The sequence below is a fragment of the Engraulis encrasicolus genome, chromosome 3 (assembly GCF_034702125.1).
Source record: "Engraulis encrasicolus isolate BLACKSEA-1 chromosome 3, IST_EnEncr_1.0, whole genome shotgun sequence".
Lineage (NCBI taxonomy): Eukaryota > Metazoa > Chordata > Actinopteri > Clupeiformes > Engraulidae > Engraulis > Engraulis encrasicolus.
In genome coordinates this window covers 26,346,089-26,368,893 of record NC_085859.1, presented here as the reverse complement: position 1 = coordinate 26,368,893, position 22,805 = coordinate 26,346,089, and the positions used below count along the sequence as shown (strand labels likewise).

Genomic DNA, 22,805 nt, shown 5'->3' with positions numbered 1-22,805 from the left:
TAATTCAATATCTTGCAAAAGCACAATTCTAATTTCATTTTCTGATTTGCAATCGGGATGGTGAATGAAGAACAGTCCCACAAAAGTTGTTGTGGCTAGGCTGACAGCTGGGAAACTTTATTGGTTTTTCCATGGAGGAGGGGCCAGGAGGCGGGGCGAGGCCACAAGCACAAGTGGAGGACAGGAGTGTGCATATTGGAATGCAACCCAGGTGAAGATCAGAGAAGTGATAAGAGCTGTTGATTGTGGAAGTTTACTAGGTACAGGGCTGATAGTATTCAGGCTCCATGCCTGATTTCAGGCTTGCCTGAGTTTGCAAAAATAAAAATATTGATAATAATTAGCCATTAGGTTATTCTTATCTCAGAAAGTGTTACAGGTTCAGGGTTCTCCTCTACTATTAGGGTTGAATAATGGTCATACATAGGCTATTAACTGTTTGAATAATGTGTCAAAATAGGCCTACGTTACGTCACTATGCAGTATCTTGTCGTCGTCGTTAGAGCAGGGAAAAAAAGTTCAGGCTCAGGATTTTTTTTCACGATCACCCCAGTAGGTATGACACAATCCAAAGGGAAAGGGGTAGGGTGGTTAAAGTCCATACGCCTCTGGGAATAGATGGGATTTAAGGTGCTTCTTGAACATAACCTTGGCGTATGTTGGGAGGTAGACTGTTCCAGAGCGTGGGGGCAGCAACACAGAAAGCTCGGTCACCAACATTGCAAAGTCTGGCCCGGGGGATGGTAGGATGGTCCTTTCCAGAGGACCGCAGAGACCTGTAATGTAACGTAATGTGCAATACAGTGTGTAATGTAGTGTATCGTAATGCAATTTGCGATGCATTGTGCAAATGTAAAGTGTAATACAACGTAATTTAATTTAATGTGCAGGTGGCGTCAGATAGCTGTGAGGCCTGTGAGGCATCCCTGGTGGCCGTGGACTTCAACAAGACGCGCACCCCGCTGCCTGACAGCGAGACCCAGCACACGGGCTGCGTGTTCTGTGACCCCATCTTCCAAGACCTGGTGCAGCTCAAGCACGCAACCATGAGGCACCCCATGCACAGGGGAGGGGGAGGAGCCAGGAGAGGGGGGCGGGGACGAGGCAGGGGGAGGCGGCCTGGAGGGAGGGGGAAACCTAAAGATAAAATGGCTGCCCTGGCTGCGTACTTTGTGTAGTTTTTTGTTTGTTTCTGAATGAAAAATAATAATGTGCTGTCACAGATATATTGCCATGCCTCATGCTGTCTTGTTAATAATGAAAATAAAATTTTACACATGGATGACTTTCTGTGGAATGTTGTTCTTTGTCTTTCTTGTCTGTCCTTCTGTCACCTACAGTGTTGAGCAAGTTACTCAAAAACTGTAATACATTACTGATTACATGTTACTGTCTTCAAAATAATCCCTTGCGTAACAATATTATTATATTTTAAATGCAAGTTATTACACCGCTTTTGCATTACTTAAGTTTCTTTAGCCAAAATAACTGTAGGCCTAAATATGGATCTTGTGATTTACAGTGTAAAGCAAGCTTTTGAGTCATGACTTTTCACCTCCCGTCCACGAGGTGTTTTGGCAGCATGCAGACTAAAAACTAACAGGTTCAGGAATAGCTTATTTCTGGCCCACCACAGTGTGAACACCATTAAAATCCAGTGCAATGCATTGTAACGTAAGTTATTTAGCATTGTAACTAAATATATATTGCAGATTTGGCTTGTAATGCCTTACAATACTGCGTTACAGCAAAAAGTAATTATTACATTAGAGTAATTCATAACTTTTGTAATGCAACTGAACACACCTAGTTCTAAAGTATGCAGTTGATTCTATAGCTTGCTTTGAAATTACATTAATTCTTGTTTAAAATTTGGTGTTGAAGCATCTTGGGAAAGGGGTATTCACAAACACATGGTCTAATCTACGCTCCGAGAAATTGTGCGTCTAATTCTGAATTTATTACCCACCGATGCAGATAATTTTTTTTGTCTGCCCAACTATGGTTGAGCCATTTCTGGAGTTGACCACTAGGGGCAAATTGTTTCAGTTTGCTCTCATGGTCCTGGGTCCTGTCTGAAACGTCAGAGAGCAGTTCCGTCGATTTCCAAGTAAGGTGGATAGTGCGAACCCTGCTTCTTCTCTTCATTTTGCATTGGCGTATTAGCCCATTTACGATGCCACTTATTACATACAGGATGTGAACATCGCCAGCTCGCGGTGACTACCGTGACGCTCGAGCTTTTTGTTTAGAGCGTAGCGTCTGAAAGGGCGTGTTAAAAGCCTCACTGCAGCCACGCGAGTCTCGAGATTTTGAACTGGTTGTGCACGAAGGGAGTGCCTGCTTCACAGAAAAGACCCCAAGGTATGCGACACAAGCCTCCGTAGCCAGCCTACCCACTCGGGTTTTCCCGATACAACACTGTAAACACACGGCTGAACTTATTTTGCCCAGAGTGTTAACAGAATAGCAGAGGGAACCGCAACTTCCCTTGCTCATGGCCTACAGACGTCGCCAGAGTTCCTGCAGAGCCAACTGCAGCACGTTACTGAGTTGCTAATTTCTCGAAAGCTGGATTGTTGTTTAAACTTCTCACATGCGCTGCGGGCAAAACGTCAAATGTAGCACAACGTAAATGTATACTGTGTCATTTTGGTGCAACTGCTGCAAAATGTAACAGAATGGCATTGTTGGGCTATGGTAACAAGCAACAACGATACATTGTAGCAAGTGTTATTGTTTGCACTGTCAATGAACAATTCGTCCCCGAGTCGTGCGTGCTGCTCTGTAACAAGTCGCCAGCATTTGCCTTATTTAGGCGTTTTACTGTCCTATTTGTGTCACTGTCACGTAGTCATATTTCTGCAGAGAAGCATGGCATGGGCCTATAACCATAGTAATTAAAATGGGTTCACCAATGTGCAGATCTGGTTGCAGGTCTGTACGGATGTAAGCTTGCAGTAGCTGCCTCAATACACAATATTGCCAGACCCCTTTCAGCCTTTGGGAACTAACAGCAAATAATCACAAACACTGTAATATAAACCTTATTATAAAACGTATGTATCAGTGGCTGTTGCATGCCTTCTTATTGTTATACATTTTGTAATACTTTAATGCATGTGTCTTCTTTCAGTCAACACCCCTTTTTAGGCTGTTCTGGTGCTGACCACAAGGACAGGATTTCATCATTCAGTGCCTGGTGGTGTAACGACCATAAAGGCTGTGCTCCTCTTCGTGGATGGTACTGCGCCGTGTCGTCGTCCCCCTGTTTGTGTGAGTGTGTATGCACGTGCTGTGAAGAGGGGGGGGTGACGTGACTGACGACCACGGGAAAGAGGTGCACCATGGGTACTGCCGTGGAGCCTGCAGCGGCTCAGCGCTTCCTGGAGAAGTTTCTGGAGGAGTTCTCGCAGCCATTCGGGCCCGACAACCCTCCGCCCGTCAACCCCCTGAGCCGCAAGGTCAGCCGCGAGGAGGTGCGGGGCGAGAGCCTGGATCTGGGCCTACGGCTGCTCGCTGCCAGGTGAGTGGGGTGCTGATGAGAGAGCCTTGGGGCGCAATTACAACTACACTATTGTTTGGGTATTGTTGAGAGGGTCTGGGGGTGCACCACAACCAGGTGGGTGGTGAAACAGCCTGGGGGTGCACCACAACCAGGTGGGTGATGAAGCAGCCTGGGGGTGCACCACAACCAGGTGGGTGGTGAAACAGCCTGGGGGTGCACCACAACCAGGTGGGTGATGAAGCAGCCTGGGGGTGCACCACAACCAGGTGGGTGATGAAGCAGTCTGGGGGTGCATCACTGGGTTGTTGGGTGATGTGGAAGTCTGCGGGGGAGTCACAGGGGGCAGAGCCTTGGTCTTGGTAATCCTGGTAGCCAGGGGTGTAATGAAGCAGTCTGAGGTTACATCGCTACATTATTTGACACGTTCGTGATGAAGCAGTGCTGCTTTTGCTAGGCAGTGCGTATGCGCAATTTGCCAGTTTGATGCATTCTGGTTTGAGTTTTCTAACCGCAATGCATCAAACTGGCAAAGTGTGCAATGATGAAATTCTAAACAGAATGCATCAAACTGGCAAAGTGTGCATGCACGCTGCCTAGCAAAAGCAGCACTGCTTCATCACGATCATGCCTATTGGGTGATAAGGCAGTTTGCGAGTGCTTCACTGGGGGTGGGTGGCTGGATCTCGGCCTACGCCTTCTCGCAACTAGGTGGGTGGTGAAATAGTTTGGCTGTGTACCGTAAGGCAGTCTGGGTGGCAAGGCTGTGGTGTGGTGCATCACCAGGTGGTTGGGTGGTGAAGAAACCTGGTGGTGCATCATATGCTGGTGGCAAGGCTCTAAATTAACTTAGTTCACCACCAGCCAAAATGACTAGTAAATGTTAATCTTACTAACCAAACACACTCTCACTAATGGGTCATAGTGGCTAGTAATTTGTCTTTTCTATCAGCCAAACTGAAATTTCACCAGAATTTGGCCGGTTGGCAGGTGTTAATTTAAAACCCTGGGTGTTTGTGTGGTGAGGTAGTTCGGGGATGCATTCCATGAAGTTGGGTGGTAAGGATGTTGGGGGCGCATTACAGGGTGGTGAGGCACTGGAACAATTCGGGAGTGCAACACAGTGCTCCATGCACTGATTCACTACTTGGGGTGAGATGCATTGTTCCACACATCATAGGCGCCAAATTAGGGGCACTGACCTTTTTGACCCCCTCAAAGGTTAAGGTGAAGGGGGAAAAAAAAACAATAGTAATGAAAATGTTGATAATTGTCTTCTATCTGCCTTTACACATTCATTCATTACAAGGTGCGACAGTTTTGACCCCCCAATTTTGACTTGGAGTTGGGGCCTTTGCCACACATAGTGTATTTCATGAATGTATTCAACATTTAAAAAAAATATATATTTTTAGGGGCTTTTATGCCTTTATTTGATAGGACAGTCTGAGATGGTGACAGGAAGCGAGTGGGACAGAGAGACGGTGTGGGATCAGGAAATGACCCCGGCCAGACTCGAACCGGGGTCCCCTTGGGCATGCAAGCCCAAATGTGGGGGGCCTAGCGCGCTGCGCCACTGTGCCCCCGTATTCAACATTTTGACATAAAGCTTTGTATTGTTATACCTTCCCACATAATAATAAATCTTCAATATGATTGCACAAACATGTGATTTGTATTCACACCTCATCATGAGGTGGGTTGTGCTGCATGGCAGGCTCAGAATGCAGCACAGTGCACATTCCTCTCCACTGTTTTACATTTTCATGCACTCTCACATACTTACCCTGCAAAGTGATTGTTGGATTCGCTTATCTTATTCACACCTACAGATAAGCAGCATTCAAATTTGCCTTTTTCCACCCCTTGTGGTTTCTATATTTTGTAGTCTGGGATGTGCAACACATAGTACACTGCCCTTTCTTTTACTCTTCTTCTTAATTTTGACATAGCCTCTCACACAGGTCTAAACATGTAAAGTGATTTGCATACAATTGTGATATATTTTTTACATCCAACAGCTTAGGAGCACACACACACATACACACACACCACAATCCCATTTCATTCGCCTGGTCCTACATTTCTGCACACCTTTTTCCTTCTAAGCCTGAGGGTTGTATTTTTCACCTGTTCTTTCAGCTGCTGGTGCTTGATCGTGTACCAACAGTCACCACAGTGAACTTCTTGGATTCTTTCCGATTCCGACATACTCCTGCTGACTAGATCTAAACCTGCAAAGTGGTTGTGCACCAATTGGACTCTTTTGTATCTCTTTTTTATTAAACACAAAACAGAGTTAAATTCTTGGCTCAAGTTTTTTTTGTTTTAAACATTTCAAATTGCACCCCCACCCCCCACCCCGTACAACTACTACCCACAAGACCAATTGGAATCTTATTTGCACAATCCCAATTAACAGATTTCCAACACAGTCTGACTCCATTTGCCTTGCTCTTACTTTGCAGGTCTCTAGTCCACACCCTTTCTTGCAACACATTCTGCCAAGACTCAAAACCCAGTGCATTTTGTTTCCCAGTTGCTGTTCTGTTGTTGTTGCGTACCCGCATTCACCAGCCAAAGGAGTCAAGCTTCACAGAGTAGGTGGGGCAAGGTCTGAAACTGTAGTTAACTTACAACTTGTGGGCGTACAACTTGGAAGTAAATAACATTGGGAAAGACTAACCCACCGCTCCCATGTGGCAAATTCCTGGAATTCCAGAGGAGCATATGCGATCTTGTCCGACCTATCTTCATGCTCAGGCATGGAGTGGAGAGGAGACGAGAGGTGCTCTGTTTCACTGCCCTGAATAATGTCTTCACTTATTAACAGACGTCGTCTTCATATTAAAATATCTGTACTCCAGAGTACTATTTTAATCTAGTCTGAGATTCCAGATGAGCATATGCAATCTTCTCAGACTCCAGCCTTTTTTATCTTCATGCTCGAGCATGGAAAAGAGAGGAAAGGATAGGAGAGCAGCATTGCATTGCACTCTCTTACATTCTCAGTGCAAATAATTTCTTCACTTATTTACAGACATTATGTTCACTATATTCGATTATGTCTACTCTAGTGTATGCTAATGTAGGCCTAATTTGGTCTAGCCTGCTGAACGCTATTCTACTCCACTTGTACCAGTCTGAAAGACCTATCGGACTATCGTTTTATGTTTAACCTTCTCTGACCTATATTCATTGTGTTAAAGAGGGGCTATGAATATGGGATCACTTGGCTGCGCAACGAGTTGCCTCATGGGTATAATAATATTTGAGTAGCGTAGCGTTGCGTTGGGCGAAGAAAGGTTTCTGGAAAGAAACTGTCACAAATGGTTGTTTCACAGTAGTGATTTCATGATTTTGCCTCATGACTGACAGACAGAAGGGCAAAAATCTGTTATAGATTCCTATGCGCAGTTGTATTTTCTTCTGATCGACATGTTAATCTGCTGTTTACAGCACATTGAGATACTGAAGTGTCACATACTGGCCATATTAACCCATTTTAGCCTGATGACTCGTAACTTATATGTTGTTTGACCCTTGGTGCATGGAGACACGTATACGCTACATTCAGGCTCTTGAGATTTAACCTTTTTTTTTAAAATAAAAATGATTGAATACATTCTAATGCAAGATGAGGGACTTAGGGTTTAAATGCAAATTCATGTTAATAATTAAATGCAACTATTTAATGTTTTTGTGCATCAGAGGCTAAGATATGTTGGTTTTTATAGGCTGAGGGAAACAAGAGCTTAGGCATTCAGCAGGCGTTTTTTGCAGGTGCTTTAGGCATCAATGGGTTAATCTGTGTTTAAATGGAATGAGCAACTGATGTATTGAGTTGTGCATCTCCACCTGTGTGTGATGTTACAGTTGAGGCACTGAATCATATATATATACCAGTGGCGGCTGGTAGTCTGTCAAACAGGGGAGGCTGTTCAATTACAATATGTCCAGAACGAAAAAAAAAAAGGAGGGGGGGGGGGGGGGGCAATTTTGACACACACCTTATATTGGTCCTGTCACATATGGCCTGCCCTCACACACTGAAGGACTCTTGTTGAAACAAATTTGTTAATCATTAATCATTATCCCCCTTGTAGCCTATTCATAGGGAAATGTTTTTATTATTATTATTATTATTCATTAGGCCTACCTCCGCCACATAATGATGTGATTGAGTTTGCCTTCGTTGTCTTTGTTCATTACTGGGTGCACGGCTTAACAGCACAGTAGGAAAGGACTCGCCACTCACGGGACTTGGCAGTTAACCAGTTGATCAGACACCACGAAAGCTCAAAAGAAAAGTTTGTTCTTCCCTACCTTTTTCACCAAGTCAATATTAGGCAGTGCTCTGCTCTGCTCCTTGATATTCATTTTCTCCTCATAAGGACGACTGGAATTCGCCAGAATTTAATCCACAATGCTTGGCATTTCATTTTGCATAGCTCTCTAGCTTTCTTGCAAGCTAGCAATAACGAAAAGTAGGCAACATCAACTTTTGAATTGGGAGATTAAAAAGGATAAGGACGTGCCACTATTAAGACTTTATTCGCAACACTAGGTTTACAAGAATATGTACACAAAACTAGAGTACAACCCAATGAATAGCTTCCCCACTGGTTATCACGACGAAACTTCTCAGTCAAATTAATAACATATCCGCATTTCGAAATGAAATCAACTACTGTAGCCTACTGACACGGGGTTCACCCAATCACAAGTCGGAGCTCCAGTCTCCGGTCCCTCCCCCCTCCTCTCTCTTCTCCATTCACTCCCAGTGAGGCTCAGTCTCAAAATTAAAAAAATTTCACGGCAATAGCCAATGACCGTTTAGCATTTTGCCATTGAAAAAGCGCACAATCCCACATGCCATTGAAGTCCATTGAGACTCGACTCGCTTGCGTTGTCATGAGCGGAAAAAAAAAACTCGTGCGAGCTTCGGGATCTTATTACAGATTGGTTTAATCTCTAAGTTGAGCACATGCATCTATGGAGCTGGGTCTGAAATAGCAATGATATTAAGTCGTGTAAAGCATTAGTTTACATACTATTTCTCCGTGATTTTGGACAGGAGGCGGCGCCTCCCTTGTACTCAAAGAGGAATCGCCTCTGATAAATACAGTACAGACCAAAAGTATGGACTCACCTTCTCATTTATGCATTCTCTTTATTTTCGTGGATTTTCATTGTGTCTTTTCATGCAGGGCATCAAAACTGTGCATGAACACATGGAGAATTACGTACTTACCAAAAAATATCATTCTAGCTGTTGTCCAACAGCAATGACAGCTTTCTATCCACCTGACGTCGACACAGCACAACTGATGGCCCCACACATCTCAATAAGCTTATTTTTGTCTATTTTCAAATAAAAATGCCCAGACAGTCATGTCAATCCAAGGAGGTCTACATAATACTTACTGTATCATTGTGTCAATCCTAATTGAACATTAAAGTCCTCCAATAACTCACTAGAATTGTAGGACTGGAACTTTGATACCTAAAACCTAGTTTTAAACACTTGCCAATACAAGCATTTTACAGACATTTTCTTGATATGATATTGAGTCACAGCCAGTTACTTGGAGAGGTCAAAACTGGGTTGGAGGGAATCTGTGGCAGAGTTTTTCACTTTTACTTTTACTTTTTGTATCACTGTTTCACCTAGATAACCAGCTATGCTGATCAAGTGACCTATTATCAGATCAAGAAAATCTGTCTTGTATTGCTTGTATAAATTAAAATGGACTCGAATGACTGGGTATTTTTTACTTGAAAATAGACAGAAAAATAAGCTTGTTGAAACATGTGGGGCCCTCAGTTTTGCTGTGTTGACATCACTGTTTGGCATTTTTTTGATATTTTTTAAAATAATTGTTTTTATTTTTTTATATATTTTCTTTTTTTGTTAAGCAAAAAATTATACATGTGTTCATGCACAGAAATAATGCCCTCTCTGAAAATGTATTATGTTCTTTAAAAATGAGAAGGTGAGTCCATACTTTTGGCCTGTACTGTATATATAAAGCATATATATATATATATATATATATATATATATATATATATATATAATTTTTTTTTTTTTTTAAATGCCTTGACTACTTTACTGAGGTGCCTTGGGCTGGTTAATATTAATGTCTGTAATGAGTTGAAGAACTGAAGCATTTCAGGGGCTGGCCCTCCCTCCGTGTGTAGTGGGAAATGAATGTGCCATTTTAGTGCGTGTGTGTGTATGTGTGTGTCCATGTCCTCGTGCTCGCGCGCATGGCTGTCAGTAAAACCTGACTTCCTGCCTGCTAAACTGCCATTGTTCCCTTCACTTCCTGCCATTCCCATTCTGTTTTTCAGTTGGAATGAAGACACACACACACACACACACACACACACACACACACACACACACACACACACACACACACACACACACACACACACACACACACACACACACACACACACACACACACACACACACACACTCGTGCGTCGAGACATTGACACCATTTCTGATTTACTTCCTGTTTGGAAAATGTGTGGTTTCCTCTGCTTGTGGTTCCTTTGAATCAAGGTGAAGTTAACACAATTTATTTTGATACACAACTGCTGCAGAAATACTTTCTATGAATGTACACCCTGGAAGCATAATGATATATATAACAAAATAAAGTAGAACGATTTTAGAAATGTAATATTTTGTAACAACTCAATCCTGCTACAGCCTCCTTTTTAAATGAGCTTAATGTGGACGAGTAAATCCTACGGATCTGTGGGTCTGTTGCTGTTATTAGAGAAACTTCTGTCAGCCTAACTTAGATTTGTGTACGTAGAGGACAAGATGAGCGTTTGTAGACGTATAGGGTGTATTGTTACTCTAACATGTTGTGTGTTTCAAGGAGGCGCCTCTGGCTTTGAGTGTGCACTTTTGGCAAGCGCAAAATGCCAATTATCAGTATTTTTTTTCAAATAAATGACCTAGATATATATTTAAGTTTCCAAACAAACAAATTGCCAAGCTTAATCTTAAATCATTTGATAAATACTCTAATGAAAGCGAACATTTGCTTGATTATTTTGTCAACAGTGTTTTGGACAAATAGTATGTCATTTCAAACATATATAAAAATACTACAGAGTTGAAACAACATACGTTTGAAAGTGCTTATGTCCCTTAGCAATAATGTTGTCATTAATCTGTGCAACTGATATAGAACATTTGATTGTTGAGCTTCATAAGTAGGATTTTATGATTCACTGTGATACAGACTGACACATTTTTCATTATAAATCCCTGTAACGTCTGATTTGAATTTAGTCACCCTCCTTACACAAGACTTCCTTCTCCAGAGATAATCCATAGTGTCTGTTCATACGATTTTTCCAACACATAAGGGATCAATAGCACAAAAACACTTTCAAAACGGTCAACTGTGTTACTCAACTGAGTTACGGTCAACAGTGCAGGGGAAAAAGTCGGCACTTTTTATTAGGAGAAAAAACAGAACAGACAAACCCATCTCCCTAGAACACAAATTATTTGGTTTGTTTGTCTGTCAATATGGAGATAAATGGGCAAAAACATACTCCTCCTCGACTGTCATAGCTGATGTGTAACACCATTGACTGTAACACGGCTTGACATTTCAGCCATTTTTAATGTGTTGTGCTAACTGAGGACCTCAGAAGTTCCACCACAACACCTTAATCAATTAATGTATTTGTATGCTTTATCTGTGTTTTTCTACATATGATTTCTAATTCAGATTCTTATGAATATGTTGATAACACAGTTGACGGGCAATTTTCCCGCTATGAGAACATGAAAAAGAATGGATTAAATTATGGAAGGATGGAGCTCAAAACTTACCAAAAACTCTTCCCATATCCTGCCAAAGAGGTTATGACATCACGTGATGTTATTCGTATGGCCTAAGACCAAACCATTACTGATTTGTGGAGGGGGTTTCAGACCGTGACACGGTTAACATAGTTTTTGTGGACACACACAAAATGGCAAATTTCATGTATAATGGAAAGCACAATGGTCTTTCTGACAGTTTTGTCATATTGTGATGATTACTGTGAATCAACATTTGCAATCGTCTTGGGCAAAACAAGTTTCTTTACATGCTAATATGAAGACTGAATCTGACATTTGGAAAACAGGACGGCATGAAAACGCCCAAAACCAGTATTAAATATTCATTCTTGCTGAGGGAAATAATGCCATGTCTTCACTTTCTGTATTATATGAAAGATAAATGTGTGCTAATGTCCAAAACATCATTGGATGCAGTTAATCGTTAGTGGAATTGGCAAATAAAATCCATGGACTTAAAAGCGCAGCCGAATCGTAGAATGACCCATAAGTGTAATGAATGATTTTCATATGTAACACTAACTTGTGTGTTGTTGGCAGGCTCTGCCACCACTGTCCCTGTACCAGGGTACTGCGTTATATAAATGTCATGGAATGAAAGTAATATGGTGAATGTATGTAATGTAAGTGTAATATGTGCTGTAGGTAGGCTCCTCTGCTGTGTGATATAAATTTAATGTGAATTTAATAGAAGTGTCATGTGCAGTGTTGCCAGATTGGGCTGTTTCCCGCCCAATTGGGCTGTTTAGGATGGCTGTGTGCGGGTAAAAATGGCATTTAGCAGAAAAACCCGCCCAATTTTTGCCATAGAAATCAATAGAATTGGGCAGGATTTTGTGCTTCTAGGCGGGTTTTGAGCAGTTTTTGGGCTGGAAATCATCAGCCTCATACGGCAACCCTGGTCATGTGTGTTGAAGGGAGGCCCCTGTGCCCCTGTGTGCCTGAGCGTGTCCCTGTGCCAGGTTGCTGTGTAATATAAATCTAATGTGTTGTGTGTAATGTGTGTTGTAGGGATGCTCCTCTGCTGTGTAATATAAATTGAACGTGTTGTGTGCAATGTGTGTTGAAGGGAGGCTCCTCTGCCCCTGAGTGTGGCTCTTTGCCAGGCTGCTGTGTAATATTAATGTAATGTGAATGTATTGGAAGTGTCATGTGTTGTAGGAAGGCTCCTGTGCTAGCCAGGCTGTGCCCTCCTAGTGACGCAACAGCTTCAGCGTCGCTACCAGTCAGATCAAGAGCAATGCAAGTACTTTCTGAGCTCCCGTAAAATCGGGAAACTCCTCCCACTTTGTTGGGAAGCAAACAATCATTAGCAAATCAAGGGAGGCCGTTTGGGAAATGCCGTTTGGGAAATGTTAATTGTTATGCTCTCAAGTCTCGAAGAGATTTAAAAGTCGATGATAATCAGGCCACTCCTGTGCCCCTGAGCGTGTTCCTGTGCCAGGCTGCTGTGTAATAGATATGTAGTGTGGGTTGTAGGGAGGCTCCTCTGCTGGGTAACATAAATTGAACGTGTTGTGTGCAATGTGTGCAATGTGTGTAATTTCTTGTGTGTCATGTGTGTTGTAGGGAGGCTCCTCTGGCCCTGAGCGTGTCCCTGTGCCAGGCTGCGGTGGCGGAGCTGATGAAGAGTGACCTCACTTCCTTTGAGCTTCCACAGGAGCCACCACAGGAAGAGGAGGAGACAACGGCCGTCACCCGTGAGTTCTCATTCCCCCACAGACATGGGGGGTGCATTCCAACATGCAGACTTCCGTCTTCCACTTTTGCTTGTGGCTGTCAGCCTAGCCATGACAATTTTTGTGGGACTGTTATTCATTCACCATCCCAATTGCGAATGACATTAGAATTGTACTTTTGCAAGATATTTAATTAATTTTCCATCCTCAGTGACGTCATCATAAGGTCACAACCAGGCAAGTGAGCAAGGACAGAAGTCTGCATTTTGGAATCCACCCAGTGTTCTTTCCAATATGCAATCAGGATGTTGAATGGGGAAAAGTCGCTCAAAAGTTGTTGTGGCTAGGTTGACAGCAGGGAAACTTTATTGTTTTCTCCACGGACATGGGACGTCATGTGAAGTGTGAGACCACAAGCAGAGGTTGAGGATGGGAGTCAGGATATTGGATGGATGGAACTCATATATACAAAATACATACATACCCTGTGTCTCAATCCACGCACTTGTGCACTTCGGCCACTGTGGGCATAGTGCATAGTGCTCAAAATGTTCCACGACACTATGCACTGAAGACCTCAGTGCACTGTGTGCACTGTGCACTGACTGTCATAGGCTGTGTCTCAAATCACGCACTTGTGCACTTCAGGCACTGTGTTTCAGTGCCTAGGGCGCTCACGCTGAAAATTTCAGTTGAGACAGTGCACTGAAAGTGCCAGGATGATCCCCTAACAATGGCGGAAAAATGCAGTGCTTGAATGATGGACACTGCACGCACTAAGCTGTGTCCATGTTGACAATGACACAGAGGAAATGTGGCATTCAGTTTAGTAGAAGAGTTTGGTCAACAGTCTCCTAATTCTGTAAGTAATGTTGTATTCGTGCCAACCAAAGTATTGTATGTGTGATTGTTGTCCTTTGGGGTGAAGGAAATGGAAATACAAGCACCAGACCCTGTGCATTATAAACAGTAGCCAACTGATATTTTGGCGAGCTAATGCCATGCTCGCCTCAGCCATCACTTCCAGTGAGGGCACAGTGCATAGTGCTCAAAGTTTTCCACGACACTATGCACTAAAGGCCTCAGTGCACTGTGTGCACTGTGCACTGACACAAGTGCGTGATTTGAGACATAGCCATAGGGTAAGTTACCTCATTTGGCGTCCATCTTGGTGTCGCCTTTGTGGATCTATTTCGGATGAGCAAAACCATACCCTCTGAAAATGAATGGGGGAATGGAAGTTAAGGACTGCCATCAAAATCATATGTTTAAAACCGCTGTGAAATGTGGATAGTTGCTTCTTGTGAATCAAAACAAACCATTTAAAGCCACTTTACTGATGGGTTATTTTGACAGTGCACAGGCGCAGTACTTCCATAACGGCAGAGAGTAACAGTCTATTATTCCTAACTTACAATTCTCATATTTGCTTACGGTGTTCCCTGTACTCGGGGTGCCAATTGTAGCTAAAACCAGAGGGATTCACATTGATTGCCATGAATGTCATTTTTCCAACAGGAAATTAAAAATAATTTTACAGAGCTGGGAGTATGAAGACTAGAGAGGTGGGAATTCACCCCCAGTAATCTCCTTTTGTGTGAAGTACCACCTGAGAAAATAGTGAGCTCTCAGAGTACCACCTTGACAACCAACATTTGATTATCGCACAAAGGCCTTCCATTCACTTTTGTCTTGCTTGCCTAGTATTATTCTGCATTATGTTTTCAGATTCATACAATTCAACCATTTTCAACTGCAACAACTTGATCAGCCTTCAAATTAATGCGCAAAAAATTAATTCTTCCAAGTACCACCAGAGATGCCTCAAGTACCACCAGTGGTACGCGTACCACAGTTTGAGCACCAGTGTCCTATGCCAATGCAAATCACACTCTTCCGGTTATCTCTGGTGATCCAGTGGTGATGGTCCATGACAAAAAATAAGAATTACTGTTCTGTCACACAGAAGGGAAAGTATGCCATCTAGTGTTCAGAGAAAGGTTTTGCATTTCACTGTTTTTTTACAACTTAATGCATACAATATGACCCGACAAAGCCACAAATGTGTGCACTGTGCAGTATCAAAGAGTAAACAAGACATGATGAGGATAGTGCTGCCAGAATGCAGGAAACATTTGATGAATGTAATTTTATTGTAGAGAGAGAGAGAGAGAGAGAGAGAGAGAGAGAGAGAGAGAGAGAGAGAGAGAGAGAGAGAGAGAGAGAGAGAGAGAGAGAGAGAGAGAGAGAGAGAGAATTTCAGTTTTTAAAAAAAAAAGATTGTATCAATAAACTAAATTTAAATTGTATATTTTTATGTTTTTTGTTCTTTGATATAGTTTAAAACCACCAAGTACTTTCTGTTGCATGTGTACACTGCAATACATGTATTAATTACTGTACTGAATGTCACTTTTGATTAAAGAGTGGTAAGTGTAATGTGATTTAATGTGTAATGTGTGTAATGTGACTTTATATAGATTGTGGACTGTTGCACTGTACTGCATGGCCTGGTGCAGTAGCTTCACTGGTGTGATAGGGATTTTGTCTGGAATTGTGGCCAGACTCCACAGGCGCTGGACAATAATGCCCACCGTCAGCAGTGCTGGTATTAACCCAGATTATACTTTGGCAACTTTCGAAGTCCCTGTGTCACAAAAGGTGTTAATTCTTGTTTTTGTTGCATTGTAATCGTGGCTGAAAGGTGGGGAGTTTGGATCGAGTCTAGACAGACAGACCAACGGCATCAGCGTCAACAATAACAACAGAAGAATTTGAGAGCATTTGGACATTTTTTGGTATTTTCTGACTTTATTGATGACGGGATAGTATGAGAGGTGGACAGGAAGCGAATGGGGAGAGAGATGGGGAGGGGTCGGCAAATGACCCAAGTCGGGAATCGAACCCGGGTCAGCTGCATGGCAGACAAGTGCCCTACCGGTTGGCCACGGCAGGGCCAGACGTCCTTGCATTTAGAGCCTAAACCTGTAAAACAATAATTTGTGTGTTGTCATATGTATGATCTCCTTTGTCTTCTCCATATCTTGTGCTGTGTTGTAGTGAATCAGAGACTACAGGAACAAAATAGAAAGTCATTGCGATTAAGTGATAAGCCCAATTATTACTTTTTCGAATGTATTGTGTGCTAGAGTCTTGCAGGATTCTTATTTGTCATTTATCCACCATCTTGTTTGCCTGGCAAGCCAAGTATGTTCTGCTACTGCATCATAAGCAATGCTGTGGTGTGGAACCAACAGTTGACCAGTTTAAACTGTTTAACTGCACATAATAGCCCAGCACAGCCATATAATCATCTTGCTAAGCTTCCGTAATGAGTCAATACACAGATTGAAGTGCAATAAAAACCTAAGATACACACTGAAAAGAGCATTTTGACTGGAGGATGGACTATCCTTTTATATTGGACTAGCGTTATCCTTTTGGAATATTTTCTGCTGTGTGGCGGTTTTTCAAGGTTAATAGGCTGCTATGTTGTATCATCTGTGTCTGTGTCTTGTTTGGCGTTTGCTTGTCTTTTTTTCCCGCCAAGTTGGCCTTCTCTGTGTTCCCTGAGCAGTGCTTGAGTCTTGAAAGGTTCTTCCATAACGTTTCTCCACCATAGTGTGTCCTCTGTATCGGTCTCTTCCTCAGCTTTAATCCCCTGTGCCTTGCTTGGTTATTGTTGTCCACCATTTTTCATTTTATGCCTTTATTTGTTTTTATTTGACAGTGTGTGTGAGATGTTAACAGGAAGCGATGGGGGATGATCGAGAAATGCCCCTGAGCCAGAATTAAACCCAGGTCTCCGATGTAACAGTCAGTGCCCTAACTGTTTGAACCACGACCTGGGCCCAGCTCACCTTTTTTGGAATTATGTTAATTTTACACTTTCCCTAGATTTAAATAAATCAATGACTTTAACATCTCCTGTTCTTCCAGCTGTTCTTTGAGTCTAGTGATATTACTTCTTAGCATGTATCTTAGAACCAGATGATACTAAAAAAATGAATGGTACTGGTCCCATTCTTTCAATGATACGTGCAAAGAAGTAATATCACCAGAATCAGAGAACATCTGGAAGTACAGGATAGAGGTAAAACTTGAGGGGAGGTGTAAACATGAGCAGATTTTCCAAAAATGTTTGAGAGTGTTTGTTTATTCTCTCCACCATCTTCTTTTATTTCTGTGCAGTTCTGGAGTCTGAGCGTCTGCAGCACCTCTTCCTGAACAAGCTGAGAGATGTGGCGGCCGCCTGGAAACAGCAGCTGCCTGCCGCCCCCGCGGCCCCCTGCCGCTTCAGCCGCACCTCCGCACACGCCATCCGCAACACGCGCCGCAAGATGGAGGACAGGCACGTCACCCTGGCCGCCTTCAACCAGCTCTTCGGCATCCAGGTGAGCCATCGTCAATGAGGCAACAATAATACTAGCCCCATAATGTTCACGAATACTGTACTTACCACCACCATAAAATTCAAGTATTCATTATGACCGGGAAACTTGCACTTTTCATTCATGGAAAGGGGGATAATTATCCATGTCCGCCATTTTGAATTTCCAGAAATAGACATTTTTAGCTGCAAAACTTACTGTATTTTGGTCATACTAGTAAACATGAGTTTATTATTTACTAAATATTCATGATACTCAGTGCACCTTAAAAGCAACGATGCAATGTTTACCTGTACCATATGAAGAGCAAGCTGGGATACTTCAGATTCCAAAGCTCACGAAAACGCACTCAGTTACAGTACAGCAAGCCACTGTGAGTGGAAAAAGTGAATCTCCTGGGGAACTCCTGTTGTAATTGTGACACAGCACTCCACAGCACACAGTGCTCACTCACTGTGCACAATGAAATTGCATTTTATGTCTCACCCGTGCGAGGGGTCAGACCCAAATGGCGCCCCAAGGGAAGAGAGCAGTGCGGCAGGCTGGTACCATGCTCAAGGTACCTCAGTCATGGAGGAGGAAGGGGAAGTGTTGTGGTTAATTGGGTTAATTGCTCCCCTCACCAACCTGGCCGGTCGGGAATTGAGCTGACAACCCTCAGGCTACAAGCTTACCCATGACTTCCAACAAATTCCAGACTGTGGTCCTAACCCCAGTGCCCCAGACTGGGCTGTCTCAGGTTTAGGGCTAAACTAATATTGCCTGACTACAGAAAAAAACCAAAAGCTGTTCTCAGATGCTTTCCCCTAGCTCAAATTCTTATTTTTTATTTTTTATGTTTATTTTTAGTCATTTTTTAATTTTATTATTATTATCATTTTACCTTATGTTTTATCTTAATGTTTTACATGTTATTTGACTCTAATATAATTCAATCTTTCTTCCATGTTTCCTTTTCCTTTCTTTTTTTGCATTTGTTAATCTTGTAAAGCACATTGAGTTGCACCTGTGTATGAAATGCGCTATACAAATACATCTGCCTTGCCTTGCCTGACTACAGGAGGACAAACTATTTTAGTGTCTGTTTGGCTCTGGCTAAATGCATCTTTATTTTGTCTATACCAGATATCAGAATATGCAGCTGAAGCATAAGTCCTTTGGCAGCTGATATGCTTCATAGGCAATCAGCAACAGCAAGGCCACTGACTAGGATCTGAACAGTCAGGCCCTTTGAGAAACATGAGCCATCCGTTTCGAATGCCACTTTGCAATTTTATGCATGTGTTACTGTCTGCATTTCAGCAGGCATACATGCTGTTTTGTTTAAAGTGTGTTATTGGAAAGTAGTGTGGGCATGTCTATACTTCTGAAGAGGTGCTATGCGACTACACAACAATGCTGTACACGAATTAGGATTGTGCCCCTACTTGAATTTTGGAAGAAGAGATTGGGCCGAATCACTCCTAGCTGAAAAGCTCTTTTCTAACATGTTTCCTACTACAATTCTCTTCATAACAAAATAACGAACCATTCGAGTCAGTGATTTATTATGTGCACACAGAGAAGTTGCACACATCAGCCATGTTCAGGTGCTACACCAGAAAAGAACCAGTGGAAAAGAAGCAACCAGTCTGTACACTGGAAGGCATTCCCAAATGCATCCACTGTACCATTTTATGGACCTTTTTTGTTTCTTTTGATTTCTTACATGCACTTTTACATGATGGCACATTACACTCAGCGGATGCTTTTATTCAAAGCGACTAGCAGTTATTGGCAACTTATTGGTTACAACAGTGGTTCTTAATCTTTCCCCCCCTAACCTGTGCCCTAGACAAGCCGCGCACCCCAACCCAAACGTCTTCACGTGTATACGCACAAAAAAGTATGTAAGTGAATAATTACAATGATTCTTGCTTTAGACATTAATGAATACTTTAATGACTTTACATTAGGTTCAAAACGTGATTTAGTTTGGTCTTGATTTGACTTAATTATAATGTTTGGAAGCAGAATTTTGGTCACAACGTTAACACAAACAAAATTTTGCGCACCCCCTGAAATCTCTGGCGCACCCCCAGGGGGTGCCTGCACCCCAGGTTAAGAACCACTGGGTTACAGTCCCTGGAGCAATGAGGGGGTTTAGGTGCCTTGCCCAAAGGCACTTCAGCCCTCAATCTAGGGAGAGGTGAGGTGAGGGTGGGATTCGAACCTGCCACCCCCTGATCTTAAGACCACTGCCCTAACCATTACACCACGGCTGCCTCCACTTCATAATGGCCACGTTTACGTGATGGTTTTTAATTCCTAATGAATAATTCAGAATTAAATAGGTCAGTCGAGTTTACATTGCTCATTCATTTAATTCCTAATTGGGAGGAATTAGGTTTTATTCTGAGTTAATTCACCTTTCGCCAAAGCCACGCCCCCTAGTTATTGTTGCTACGTCCGTCAAAAACTTAGAACTAGGCACACGCTTTGGCTGCATTTCATAGGAAATGTGTGTAGCCTGCACTTCTTGTATGGGACTGCACACGCTGATTACGAAGCCATATTCAACTGTGAAATACAACAACTTGATGATGGTGATGTAATGTCTGTAACCAGGACATTTTGATAGTGCTTGGTGTAAACTGGAACATTGCAGAATTAATGAAATGCCCCATGTAACTGACTCCACTGCGTTGTATGTCCTGTGTGTCAGGATGGCGTGGACAGGCAGTACTACGCGGTGTTTGACGGGCATGGGGGAGTGGACGCTGCCACGTTCGCTGCCACCCACCTGCACGTGGTGCTGAGCCAGCAGGACGGTCTGGCCAAGGACCCCAGCGCCGCCTTCAAGAGCACCTTCAGCCACGTGGACGACCTCTTCAAGGTCAAGGCCAAGAGAGAGGTCAGTCGCAAAGCTCACATGAGCTACACATCCCATGCACAAGGAAAAAGATCAGAGGCAGGCATACTTCATTGAGTCAGATATTAAAGGGGCTCTAGGTAGGATTAAAAGTTTAATTAATCACTGTCCCGAGTCAGCTGATGCTTATTTGATCATTTGTAAGTGAATGATGACTTGCGCGACCACTTCCACGGTCCCGCAGTCAAAAAACCCCAAATGCAACTTTCGACAGAGCGACCCGAACGAGTGTCGTGGGAAACACTTCTCATACGAAAAATCTCTTTACATACCGTATTCAGATTTGTATCAACTGCTGGCATTCCGTGATGAAACACATTCTCACAGCGAGTTTATAAAACAGCTTTTTTTCCATACGGTGTAGATTTTGAGACAGGCATGCCACGGGCACCGCACAAACTGCCATCATACATTGTGCCCCTTTAAGCTAAAATAGTTTTTTTCATGTATTATTCTAATACTAGTATCAAGAATTATTAGAAATTATTACTTGGTATATTTCATTATCAGCAGCAACAGCACCAGTAAAACATTTTTAGAAAGTCAAGTGAAAGTACAGTAGAAGAACCGCTGGCAAGATATTGTTGCAAAATGATGATTCCATGCAATGTATCTGTTTTTTTATGGTGGCATGTTATTTCACCTCCATTGGAATAAAATGTGTTTTTGTATGTCTCTCTTTTGTGCCTCCTGTAGCATCTGCAGAGTGGCAGTGTAGGGGTTCACTGCATTGGCTTTCAGCCTGGCATGATAAAATGTGTTGTAATATGGTTGTAATAAGGCGTTTCTCCCCCCTCTGTTTCTGCATGATGTGTGCTGTAGCGTTTGCGGAGTGGCAGTACGGGGGTGGCAGTGCTGCTGGCTGGCGACTGGCTGCACGTGTCCTGGCTAGGGGACTCCCAGGCCATGCTGGTCAGGAAGGGGGAACCAGTCACCCTCATGGACCCCCACAAGCCCGAGAGAGAGGTGGGTGATTAGTGAAGTATGGAGGTACGATCTTACTGTATGTTATAGGTCATCACAGGGGGAACAGGTCACCCTCATCAACTCCCACAAGCTCCAGAGAGAGAGATGGGATACAGGGTCCATCACATTATCATAGGCCATCATGGAGGGTCCACCTCATGGTCCATCTCAAGGACCCCCACAAACCCAAGAGAGAGGTGGGTGCTCAGAGAATTACAGTAATTATTAACATTTGTATTCTCATGGACGCACACAAGCCAGAGGAAGTGAATGCACGGCATGCATGCAGTACGGTACTGTGGCCATGTGGGGGCCATCATGCATACATGCATCGGGCACGTCATGTTACAAGAGTCACACTCAGCCTATCCAGCCCATCTTATTGTGTCAGTGATTTGTTATCTCTTCAGAATGGGCCGGTGACAAATAAAGTTTTGCATCTTAATCAGGTTTTCTAAAATGACTGTGTAGCTTAGTTTAGAAATTTCTTACAAAATCTGAAGTCTAGTTCACCCTGAAAATGTCAAATAGCACAATGGCAATAAACAAGGTATTTACTTTCAACTACAAAGGGAAAAAAATGTGCTTCATATTTATTTATTATTAGTTTTTATAAAATCATTTCATCAGTTTAAAACACATAAAACACTATCCATTATGCCAGACCTGCGCTACAGTTAGCCGAATGCCATTTTATGACATTGTAATACATTACACAGATGATTATAATGATGCCTACGAACTTCGATTGCAATCAACCTGACTGACTTTGTTCTTCTTTTGCATCTGCTCAGGATGAAAAGCAGAGGATTGAGAACCTGGGTGGCTGCATTGCCTTCATGGGCTGCTGGCGTGTCAATGGCACTTATGCGGTGTCCAGGGCCATTGGTAAGTTGGTGGAGTGAAAAGGATGATGACCTTTACCACATTACATTAGTTAAGCAGATGCCTTTATTGAAAATGTATAATATTAAATCAAAATGAAATTAATGCTATTAATTATGCATTTAACAATATTCACATTATATTATATTATTAATAATAATTCTTAATATAACTATTATTATTAGTAGTAGTTGTGGTGGTGGTAGTAGTAGTAGTATTTTTAGGGGTAGTATTTTTAGGGGCAGTAGTGATTAATATATATATTATTGTTAAACTACGTAATTAACACACAAATGAAGGTAGACGTTTTCTTTCAGTGTATGAAAAGTGGCTGGCGTTGTGTATGCCATGTATCATCACTGACTGTCGGATATTCTGCTTGCGTTGAGTGTCACCTTCCAGTAAGAGCTTGGCTGGGGATGGTGGTGACAGTGCACTTCCATGCAGGGTAGTGTTACCCACGCCTGTTAAAGGAGCCAGGGACTAATGCATGGTACAAGATACCAGGTTTTGAAATACAATACATCATTCAGATCAGACCTACAGTAGTGTATATGTACAGTAGTGTAAATCCTTTGAAGCA

At 42.6% G+C, this 22,805-nt stretch overlaps 2 protein-coding genes across 3 annotated transcripts in view; both read left to right on the top strand.

The window, feature by feature from the left end:
* The window catches only part of top3b (DNA topoisomerase III beta), a 29,024-nt gene extending 27,734 nt beyond the window's left edge, over nucleotides 1-1,290 (top strand). Inside the window, exon 18 of the mRNA XM_063195077.1 lies at nucleotides 891-1,290. Coding sequence (XP_063051147.1) covers nucleotides 891-1,178 — 288 coding nt within the window. The 3' untranslated portion in view covers nucleotides 1,179-1,290. The remainder of the gene's footprint in view (nucleotides 1-890) is intronic.
* A 763-nt stretch (nucleotides 1,291-2,053) lies between these two features.
* Nucleotides 2,054-22,805, top strand: part of ppm1f (protein phosphatase, Mg2+/Mn2+ dependent, 1F) — a 22,703-nt gene continuing 1,951 nt past the window's right edge. Inside the window, exons 1-8 of one of the 2 annotated variants that reach the window (XM_063195079.1) lie at nucleotides 2,054-2,110; nucleotides 2,197-2,364; nucleotides 3,137-3,526; nucleotides 12,960-13,090; nucleotides 17,261-17,463; nucleotides 20,165-20,353; nucleotides 21,194-21,337; nucleotides 22,132-22,225. In XM_063195079.1, the coding sequence (XP_063051149.1) occupies nucleotides 3,348-3,526; nucleotides 12,960-13,090; nucleotides 17,261-17,463; nucleotides 20,165-20,353; nucleotides 21,194-21,337; nucleotides 22,132-22,225 (940 nt within the window). In that variant the 5' untranslated portion in view covers nucleotides 2,054-2,110; nucleotides 2,197-2,364; nucleotides 3,137-3,347. Of the gene's footprint in view, nucleotides 2,365-3,136; nucleotides 3,527-12,959; nucleotides 13,091-17,260; nucleotides 17,464-20,164; nucleotides 20,354-21,193; nucleotides 21,338-22,131; nucleotides 22,226-22,805 lie in introns of both variants that reach the window. The other variant, XM_063195078.1, reaches the window with a different exon arrangement.